At 45.1% G+C, this 11718-nt stretch overlaps 1 protein-coding gene across 1 annotated transcript; it reads left to right on the forward strand.

Moving 5' to 3' along the window:
* Window positions 1-864: 864 nt before the first annotated feature.
* Window positions 865-11717, forward strand: slc26a6l1 (solute carrier family 26 member 6, like 1). Its single transcript, XM_071362191.1, has 19 exons — window positions 865-1004; window positions 2245-2384; window positions 2570-2680; window positions 5289-5464; window positions 5743-5907; window positions 6551-6703; window positions 7328-7410; window positions 7645-7792; window positions 8056-8169; window positions 8361-8438; window positions 8643-8738; window positions 8935-9041; window positions 9340-9409; window positions 9549-9641; window positions 10319-10430; window positions 10661-11109; window positions 11307-11361; window positions 11448-11590; window positions 11691-11717. The coding sequence occupies exons 1-19, from the start codon at window positions 865-867 to the stop codon at window positions 11715-11717; spliced, it is 2460 nt and encodes an 819-aa protein (XP_071218292.1).
* The last annotated feature ends 1 nt before the right edge of the window (window position 11718 follows it).

The raw sequence follows: 11718 nt of genomic DNA on the forward strand, positions 1-11718 counted from the left end.
GCCATAACAAAATGTTTGAATACTTATTGACTTGAGACATTTCAGCTTTTCATTTTTTTAAATTAATTTGTAAACGTTTCTAAAAAGACAATTCCCACTTGACATTGTGGGGTATTGTGTGTATCTTAGTGACACAAAATCTCAATTTAATCCATTTTAAATTCAGTCTGTAACAACAAAATGTGGAAAAAGTCAAGGGCGGTGAAGGCACTGAAGGCACTTTCTGAAGGCACTGTATGTACAGTATGTTGTCTTCCGCCTTAAGTCAATAATCATTTCCCTGATGTTGCTTTTTCCATATCCTGTGTTTGTCTATCTTTCCACTGTACCAGATCTGGCTGTAATAGATGACAGGACTAGTATGTCATCAGCTACAGGCTGCCTGGTGTTGTCATGGTTCATTAGCATCACTTTTGCAGTGTAAGGAATCTGGTGGAAACACCTCCTTCCTATGACCAGAGTGCAATCCGGACATCCTGAAATGGGGCTCTTGATGACCTTGAATGACCAAATATGAGGTGGAAAAATGTCTCCTAGTTATCCATTATAGGCTATGCCCTACACACGATCAACCCCTGCCCCCCCCCCCCCCCCCCCCTCCACACAGACACACACATATAAAGGATGATTTATTGAATGTACCCTTATCTCTGATAGTGATAGAACCTCAGTCAATGGTAATGCCCAACGTGCTTTGGGTGAAAAAGTAAACTTTTTAGTAAACCTGTTTTATTCGGTGTTTGGAAAAAACGTCCCTTTCACCTGTATTGTACAAAAGGGGGACTGACAGGCACTTCACGCGGCTTACACAGGGAGGACGACCTGGTTCTTATATACCGTTAAGGACATATTGGACGAGGTGGTATGGGTACGGGGCGGAAGGCTAGGGGGTACAGAGTGGAGAGGGATGTGCTGGATGAGCAGAGACTGGAGGAGCTGGCTCAGAGAATGAACTACTCTGACACTCACCCTTCCCTGACCAAGCAGCTAAAAGATTCCTTCAGGTAAGGCACAGATGGGGTGTGTGTGTGTGTGTGTGTACGCACTACTCTAAGGTCTGTGTGTGTGAGTTTCTGATTTATTGCAAATAGACGGGGTAAATATTTTATGGAAGGATTTAAGCAGTAGGCTTAGACCCACGTGAACCTAACTCTAGGATGGATCAAAATCAAATCAAATATTATGTGTCACGTGCGCCGAACACAACAGGTGTAGACTTTATCGTGAAATGCTTACGTACGAGCCCTTTCCCAACAATGCAGTTAAAAAGTAAGAAACATTTGCAAAAAATAAAGGAAATAGTAACAGAATAAAATAACAATAACGAGACTTTATACAAGTAGTACCTGTACAGAGTCGATGTGCAGCGATATGAGGCAGATGAGGTCATATGTACATGTAGGTATGGGTAAAAGTGACTAGGCAATCAGGATAGATAATAAACAGAGTAGCATCAGCGTGTGTGAAAGTGTGTATGTGTGAGTGTGTGTCAATATACATGTGTGTGAGCGTATGTAGTGTGTGTATGTGTGTGTGTGTCGGAGTGTCAGTGTAGTATGTGTGAGCGTGTGGGTGGTGAGTGTACATAGAGCCGGTGCAAGAGAGTCGGTGCAAATAAAAAATGGATCAATGCAAATAGTCAGGGTGGTAATTTGATTAACTGTTCAACAGTCTTATGGCTTGGGGGTAGAAGCTGTTCAGGAGGCTTTCGGTCCCAGACTTGGCGCTCTGGCACCGATTGCCGTGTGGTAGCAGAGAGAACAGTCTATGACTTGGGTGGCTGGAGCCTTTGAGAATTTTTAGGGCCTTCCTCTGACATCGCCTGGTATAGAGGCAGGGAGCTCGGCCCCAGTGATGTACAGGGCCGTACGCACTACCCTCTGTAGCGCTTTATGGTCAGATGCCAAGCAGTTGCCATACCAAGCGGTGACGCAGCCGATCAAGATGCTCTCAATGGTGCAGCTATATAACTTTTTGAGGATCTGAGGGCCCATGTCAAATCATTTCAGCCTCCTGAGGGGGAAGAGGCATTGTCTTGCCCTCTTCACGACTGTGTTGGTGTGTTTGGACCATGATAGGTCCTTAGTGATATGGCAACCGAAGAACTTGAAGCTCTCAACCCGATCCACTACCCACCCCGGTTCAACCTTAACCCTAATTTAATGTCCACATCCCGGTTTAACCCTCGCCTCAACCCTGACCCTATCCCTCTTCTGTCTGTCACCCCCCTGCCCCCCTTTTCAGATGTACTGTACCCAGGCTGAAACGTAGTGTGGTGGGCTGTCTGCCTGTACTCTACTGGCTGCCCCGCTACTCTATCTGGGACTATGGCATGCCGGACCTCATCTCTGGTATCAGTGTGGGAATCATGCACTTGCCACAAGGTACAGTAAGACCACAACCCCATGGGTTTATCACAAAAACACTATTATCCTCAATAACAACATGGATTTCAATGATCGTAATGTGAACAACCTACACTTCATATACAGACCCAGTGGAAAATAGTAGTTGAATGATTTATTGGCTAGCGAGGCTGTTTAACTAGATTTCTCGATACTCTCTGCAGGTATGGCATATGCATTGCTGGCCTCCTTGCCCCCAGTGTTTGGGCTATACACATCCCTCTACCCTGCATTGGTCTACTTCTTCTTTGGGACGTCCAGACATATTTCCATAGGTAAGTGGACAGAAATATGTAATATGTGATTGGTTGATAAGGAATAGGGTTAACACTAGGGCTGTTACGGTGACCGTATTACCAGTGGTTGATAAGGAATAGGGTTAACACTAGGGCTGTTACGGTGACCATATTACCAGTGGTTGATAAGGAATAGGGTTAACACTAGGGCTGTTACGGTGACCGTATTACCAGTGGTTGATAAGGAATAGGGTTAACACTAGGGCTGTTACGGTGACCGTATTACCAGTGGTTGATAAGGAATAGGGTTAACACTAGGGCTGTTACGGTGACCGTATTACCAGTGGTTGATTAGGAATAGGGTTAACACTAGGGCTGTTACGGTGACCGTATTACCAGTGGTTGATAAGGAATAGGGTTAACACTAGGGCTGTTACGGTGACCGTATTACCAGTGGTTGATAAGGAATAGGGTTAACACTAGGGCTGTTACGGTGACCATATTACCAGTGGTTGATAAGGAATAGGGTTAACACTAGGGCTGTTACGGTGACCGTATTACCAGTGGTTGATAAGGAATAGGGTTAACACTAGGGCTGTTACGGTGACCATATTACCAGTGGTTGATAAGGAATAGGGTTAACACTAGGGTTGTTACGGTGACCATATTACCAGTGGTTGATAAGGAATAGGGTTAACACTAGGGTTGTTACGGTGACCGTATTACCAGTGGTTGATAAGGAATAGGGTTAACACTAGGGCTGTTACGGTGACCATATTACCAGTGGTTGATAAGGAATAGGGTTAACACTAGGGCTGTTACGGTGACCGTATCACCAGTGGTTGATAAGGAATAGGGTTAACACTAGGGCTGTTACGGTGACCGTATTACCAGTGGTTGATAAGGAATAGGGTTAACACTAGGGCTGTTACGGTGACCATATCACCAGTGGTTGATAAGGAATAGGGTTAACACTAGGGCTGTTACGGTGACCGTATTACCAGTGGTTGATAAGGAATAGGGTTAACACTAGGGCTGTTACGGTGACCATATCACCAGTGGTTGATAAGGAATAGGGTTAACACTAGGGCTGTTACGGTGACCATATTACCAGTGGTTGATAAGGAATAGGGTTAACACTAGGGCTGTTACGGTGACCGTATTACCAGTGGTTGATAAGGAATATGGTTAACACTAGGGCTGTTACGGTGACCGTATTACCAGTGGTTGATAAGGAATATGGTTAACACTAGGGCTGTTACGGTGACCGTATCACCAGTGGTTGATAAGGAATAGGGTTAACACTAGGGTTGTTACGGTGACCGTATCACCAGTGGTTGATAAGGAATAGGGTTAACACTAGGGCTGTTACGGTGACCATATTACCAGTGGTTGATAAGGAATATGGTTAACACTAGGGCTGTTACGGTGACCGTATCACCAGTGGTTGATAAGGAATAGGGTTAACACTAGGGCTGTTACGGTGACCATATTACCAGTGGTTGATAAGGAATAGGGTTAACACTAGGGCTGTTACGGTGACCGTATTACCAGTGGTTGATAAGGAATAGGGTTAACACTAGGGCTGTTACGGTGACCGTATTACCAGTGGTTGATAAGGAATAGGGTTAACACTAGGGCTGTTACGGTGACCATATTACCAGTGGTTGATAAGGAATAGGGTTAACACTAGGGCTGTTACGGTGACCGTATCACCAGTGGTTGATAAGGAATAGGGTTAACACTAGGGCTGTTACGGTGACCATATTACCAGTGGTTGATAAGGAATAGGGTTAACACTAGGGCTGTTACGGTGACCGCATCACCAGTGGTTGATAAGGAATAGGGTTAACACTAGGGCTGTTACGGTGACCGTATCACCAGTGGTTGATAAGGAATAGGGTTAACACTAGGGCTGTTACGGTGACCGTATTACCAGTGGTTGATAAGGAATAGGGTTAACACTAGGGCTGTTACGGTGACCATATCACCAGTGGTTGATAAGGAATAGGGTTAACACTAGGGCTGTTACGGTGACCGTATTACCAGTGGTTGATAAGGAATAGGGTTAACACTAGGGCTGTTACGGTGACCATATCACCAGTGGTTGATAAGGAATAGGGTTAACACTAGGGCTGTTACGGTGACCATATTACCAGTGGTTGATAAGGAATAGGGTTAACACTAGGGCTGTTACGGTGACCGTATCACCAGTGGTTGATAAGGAATATGGTTAACACTAGGGCTGTTACGGTGACCATATCACCAGTGGTTGATAAGGAATAGGGTTAACACTAGGGCTGTTACGGTGACCATATCACCAGTGGTTGATAAGGAATAGGGTTAACACTAGGGCTGTTACGGTGACCATATCACCAGTGGTTGATAAGGAATATGGTTAACACTAGGGCTGTTACGGTGACCGTATTACCAGTGGTTGATAAGGAATAGGGTTAACACTAGGGTTGTTACGGTGACCGTATTACCAGTGGTTGATAAGGAATAGGGTTAACACTAGGGCTGTTACGGTGACCGTATTACCAGTGGTTGATAAGGAATAGGGTTAACAACACTCCCAGTCAGTCCAATTGTTTTTGTGCATACAAATGCACATACACAGATGTCGTTATGTTGTGTTTGTGTGCAGGTACGTTTGCAGTGCTCAGTATCATGGTTGGAAGTGTGACAGAGAGGTTGGCTCCAGACAGGAACTTCCTGGTCATGCTGAATGGGACTAACCTGACTGAGGTGAACATCACTGCCAGGGACTCCTACCGGGTGCAGGTCGCTGCTGCTACCACCGTCCTAGGAGGACTCATCCAGGTCATCAAAAGAAAAGAACAGTTAGCTGCTCCTGGAAAAAACGATACAATACAACATAACACAAGACTACACAATATACTAGACCATGCTTTAATCCAATGCAATCCAATACAACATAACACAAAACAATACAATATGTTACACTACACTTCAATCCAGTCAATACAATTCAAGAGCTATGACACACAGCACAAATCAGGCATTCGTAGCTAATTTATCCTTACTATGACTGACAGTAGGAATATGTTGTGTTCGAATGTTCATGCTTCCACTTGTAGGTGGTGCTGGGACTGGTGAAGTTTGGGTTTGTGGGTACCTACCTGTCGGAGCCACTGGTGCGAGCCTACACAACAGCAGCTGCTGCTCACGCTGTGGTTGCTGTGATCGCACAGCTCTTTGGGCTGTCCACCACACGCTTTAGTGGGCCCTTGTCACTGGTGTATGTGAGTACCATGTGTGTGTGTGTGAGACACTATAACTCAACTGACACTATAACTCAACTGACACTGTAACTCAACTTACACTATAACTCAACTGACACTTTAACTCAACTGACACTTTAACTAACTCAACTGACATTTTAACTCAACTGACACTTTAACTCAACTGACACTTTAACTCAACTGACACTATAACTAACTCAACTGACATTTTAACTCAGCTGACACTATAACTCAACTGACACTATAACTAACTCATCTGACACTTTAACTCAACTGACACTTTAACTCAACTGACACTTTAGCTCAACTGACACTATAACTACCTCAACTGACATTTTAACTCAGCTGACACTATAACTCAGCTGACACTTTAACTCAACTGACACTTTAACTCAATTGACACTTTAGCTCAACTGACACTTAAGCTCAACTGACACTATAACTAACTCAACTGACATTTTAACTCAGCTGACACTATAACTCAACTGACACTATAACTAACTCAACTGACACTTTAACTCAGCTGACACTTTAACTCAACTGACACTATGACTCAGCTGACACTATAACTCAACTGACACTTTAACTAAACCCCAGCACAAAACCCTGAACTCATATACTATTGGTGTAACTCTTGTCCCAGACCCTGGTCGAGGTGTGCTCCAAGCTACCTCAGACCCATCTCCCCACACTGGCGGTCAGTGGTGTATCCATGGTGTTTCTCATCGCAGCCAAGGAAATCAACTCTGCCATCAGTGCCAAACTGCCCGTGCCCATCCCAGTGGAGCTCATCACGGTCAGTTACTATGATACTCTGTCCGCTGTCTCACCGTCTTGTTGATCTACATCCCCTGTCGCTCTGTCAGTCTCTTCCTTATGTTTCTCTACAAAAATGTATTCTTTCTTTTTCTATCTTGGTTGGTCAAAGATACATTTGAACTTCAAATATTTGACATTGGTTATATTCGTTTTGGGTATGTCAGAGATTTCTTTCTTCTGTCTAGTCTAGTTGGTGTTGACAAGTTTTGGCTCCTGCATAGAAAAACAGAAATGTAGAACATTGGCCCTAGTCTGAAACACAAGAGCTGAGTCAACTATATGTGACCATTCCAATGTACTGTATTAGTGTCACACACAGCAGAAATAGGGGATTCATAACTAATGATTAGGCACACTTCTGGCTTCTGATTCACCTAACCTACAGTATGTTCACTAAATGATTGACGTGATGTTTCCCTTGCAACATTCCCATTATTTGTCCAGTTGTATTGAGAAGATTGTGACTAAGTTGAATTGAAAATAATGTGTTTCTATTTTGATAAAGATTGTGACTAAGTTGAATTGAAAATAATGTGTTTCTATTTTGATAAAGATTGTGACTAAGTTGAATTGAAAATAATGTGTTTCTATTTTGATAAAGATTGTGGCAGCAACGGTGATATCGTCCTACACCCACCTAAACGGCAACTACACAATCTCAGTAGTGGGGGAAATTCCCAGCGGGTGAGTATTTTTTTATTTTATTTTTTTACTCAACTGTGGTGTGTGTGTGTGTGTGTGTGGGGGGGGTGATATAATGTGTTTGTGTGGGTGTGAGAGACAGAGACCTCTTCTTGACCTCTTCTTGTTGTCTGCTTCTTTTGCTGGTATGTTGTTAATTCTTATTACCAACACCTGCTGGTTCATGGTTGACACCTCTGGTACTACCCTGCCCTAAATATCCTCTGCTTTATTCAGCCTGGCTGCCCCCAGGTTACCTGATGCTAGCCTGTTTGAAGAGGTGATTGGGGATGCGTTTGCCTTGGCTATTGTGGGCTACGCCATCTCCATCTCTCTTGGGAAGACGTTTGCACTAAAACATGGCTACAAGGTGGACAGCAACCAGGTGAGACAGTCCCTCTTATCATACATTGTTCCAACACCATCAAAGCAACTGAATCCCTCACAATCTACACAAGCTGTACCATCTTCCCATGAATTCATTTGATCTTGTCGTGCCTCATAGGCCACCGTAACTGAACCGGCTCTGCAATACAGTCCAAACAAACCTCTGTCTGTTACACTCACTATACACACACTCACCTCGTCCATCCTCTCCTATCGCCTTTTCACCTGTCTTTCTGCTCTCCATCCCTTTCCCTGCTTTAGGAGCTGGTGGCACTGGGTCTCAGTAATGCCGTGGGGGGATTCTTCCAGTGCTACGCTGTCTGCTCCTCCATGTCCCGTAGTCTCATCCAGGAGAGTACCGGAGGCAAGACACAGGTGAGAGGAACACTGCGGGACTCCTACTGTGCACCCTTCTGAATAGTGTTTGCTATATTAATGCTATAGTCGTGCATGTAAATGCATACACACAACGAATGTGCGAAGGTCATGTAAAAGCAGCATGAATCTATGTTTTGTGAGCGATGAAAGATGCGTTGATTGCGTGATATCCAATGTCTTTACTCCAGATGGCTGGAATGGCCTCTGCTGTGATTGTGTTGGTGACTGTGCTGAAGCTCGGGCCTCTGTTCCAGGAGCTGCCAAAGGTACGGCTCTACTTCATCTATGTGCTGTATGTGGGTGTGGGAGAGTGTGATAGGAGACAGAATGCTGTTTGTATGTATTCCTTCTACATCGTTTATATGAGTTAGTCTATTCAAGTGTTTTTTGCGGGTGAAGTATGAGGTTTTGAAAGTGCATTGTGCGTTCTATACTGGTTGTAGCCCCTCTTACGTTTGTGTGTGTTTCAGGCAGTGCTTGCAGCCATCGTCTTTGTGAACCTGAAGGGCATGTTCAAGCAGTACTATGACATCATCACTCTGTGGAGGAGCAGCAAAGTGGATCTGGTGGGAGGAGAAATGAACTTCCTGATACACATTACACACGTCTTCTCTGGTTGTGAATGGTCGATGTAGTTGAATATAATTGAAAGACACAGTGACGCTTTGTTTGCAGGGCTATCTACATAAGGGCGTCATCACACGTTCATAACCCATACATAACCCATTCATAAGTAGTCCATATGAATGGCCCTGTTCCCAGGTGGTGTGGCTGGTGACCTGGGTATCCACACTGCTGTTCAACCTGGACATGGGCCTTGGTGCCTCCATCACCTTCGCTGTGCTCACTGTTATCTTCAGGACCCAGCTGTAAGACTGCTCTTCCACTTCTTCAACACTGCATAGTTTTCATGTGGCTGTGTGTTTTACAAACAAATCAAAAATGCTCAGCAACAACAGGTGCCAGGTGGCAATTCATTCTTGGCACTTTGAAACAGGTCTTTCAGGCCAAAGTCAGTGATTGATTAAAAAAGTGGAAGCCAAAAACCAACATTTGATAAAGAATTCAGAACAAAAAAAACTGCATCCATTTAATAGTTATACAGTAGCTCTGACTGAGAACTGGAGTGCTCTGGTGGTGAGCCAACCCTGCTGTCCTCTCTTTCAGCCCAAAGTACTCAGTTCTGGGACACGTTCCAGGGACAGAGCTCTACTTGGACATGGAGACCCACAGAGAGGTGAGAGACCAGAGAATAGAATCATTCTATTTCTATGGGTGAAAGAGCAGACCTTGGGAGGCAGCAGGAAGAGAGGTAGGGGTGGCCCAGTCAGTGGGTAACCATAACCTTGTCATTTGTTTGTTTGTGTGTGTGGCAGGTGAGAGAGGTCCCTGGCATCACTATCTTCCACTCCTCTGCCACCGTGTACTTCGCCAACGCTGACCTCTACCTGGAGGCGCTAAAAGGAAAGGTGCCCTTTTCCATACAACTCTGACAGTGACACTCATTTGCACTTCTTGTGATACTCATTTGCACCTCATGCTCTACAGGGTGTCGAAAGCGTTCTCCATTCAAAGGCACTTAAATTTTTTTGTCTTGCCAATTCACCCTCTGAATGGCACACATACACAATCCATATCTCCAGGGGCGCAACTTTGGTTTTAGAAGTGGGGGGGACATAATATATATATTTTTTAATCCAGTCGGATAAACACTCCAAACAACCTACACGATTGCTCAGAGGAGTCCGCATGCTCCTAAAGCACACTGTTGCCAAGTTTTGTTACACATTCCAATGATAAAACTGGGAGGACAAAAATGCAATTTCAGAATATGGGGGGGGACATGTCCCGTCCCCAGTGAAAGTTGCTCCCCTACATGTCTCAATTGTCTCAAGGCTTAAAAATCCTTCTTTAACCTGTCTCCTCCCTTTCATCTGCACTGATTGAAGTGGATTTAACAAGTGCCATCAATAACGGATCATAGCCTTCACCTGGATTCACCTGGTCAGTCTGTCATGGAAAGAGCAGGTGTTCTTCATGTTTTGTATACTCAGTGTATAGGGAATAGGGGGCCATTTGAGACGCAGGCCTGTATTTGGAGCATGTGTTGGACGTGACGATAACAGATGGAGTGTCTGTGTTTTAGAGCGGGCTTGATATCAGCAAGATGATCATCTACAAGAGAAGACAGGAGGCCAAGCAGAGACGCAGAGACAAGAGAGCTGAGAGGAGAGCTAGGAGGGAGGCCAAGAGACAGGTGAGACACTGTCGAACCGCCATTCATATACATTTGAATAACAAATTCCAAACTACTCAGGAATCCTTCTGGACATGCATACTTGTACAGTATAAATCTACGTCATATCTCAACTAATCTACGCATTATTTAGATGACAGACAGCCTCTCTTTCATGGTGCTGCTCTTTCTCAATGTCTTCATAAGGTGGGTTTAACAAATGTGTTGTAAACTAACGTGTTGTCTGTGTGTGGACTGTGCAGAAGCATGCTCTGAGAGCGGCAGAGCAGAAGGCAGGGGTTTTCTCCGTAGAGGAGGCGGCGGGGCAATGGAAGGAACCGGGGGGCGGAGATGGAGACAGGGAGGAGTCACTGGGAGACGACCAACGAGGTTGGTGCGGCCGCGAGAACGGCACCGTGTTTGTCATGCCAACAACGCCCCGCACGCCCGATGACCAATGCAGCTGGGAGTACCTGAAGGGCAGTAAAGACCCAGACTGTGCCACCCTGGGGGCAGTGTCGGAACTGCAAGACGGGGACACCACCACTCTGGGGTCCAGTAGTGAGGATACCCTGAGCCGGGAACTGGATAAGGTCTCGCTGGGATCGCTGGGCAAGTGGACCTGGGACATCCACTCCATCATCCTAGACCTCTCCACGGCTAACTTCATCGACACCGTGGCCATCAAGACCATGAGAAACGTGAGTGGGTGATGATGACGGCATGGAAATGATGACATACGAGATGGCCTTGTATTGAGAGAAGAAAATCAGGAATGTAGGCGCCCTCAATGAAAGCAAAATATTAGGATGACCGGTTTGGTAGGTCGAGATAAGAGTTTAGGATGTTAAAAGCGGAAAACTACAGAAGTGCTTATCCTCCTGTCCCGTTTTGACAGATATTCCACGACTTTGGTGAGATTGATGTTACTGTCTACATGGCTGGGTGTCAGAGTAAGTAACCCCACTATCTTTAGCTAATACATGAACAGCTCATTAGTTTGAATAGGACGTGTAAATAACTGACTTGTTCTATCCAGTGTCTGTGGTAGAGCAGTTAGAGCTGGGAGGGTTCTTCTCGGAGTCCATCACTAAAGGACGTCTGTTTGCTACTGTCCATGATGCTGTGCTGCACTGCCTTGGCCACCAGGGAACATCAACGCCCAGCTATGAGTATTCTCTGGTGAGAGACGTGCACATCTACAGTTCAATAGAAGATACAATATGGAAGACTGTATATTGCTTTGAACAAATGAACCATGTCTGTAAATATGTCATTGCAGGAGATGCAGTGCAGCACCAAACTCTGAG

This window comes from Salvelinus alpinus, chromosome 2 (assembly GCF_045679555.1).
Source record: "Salvelinus alpinus chromosome 2, SLU_Salpinus.1, whole genome shotgun sequence".
Classification (NCBI taxonomy): Eukaryota; Metazoa; Chordata; class Actinopteri; order Salmoniformes; family Salmonidae; genus Salvelinus; species Salvelinus alpinus.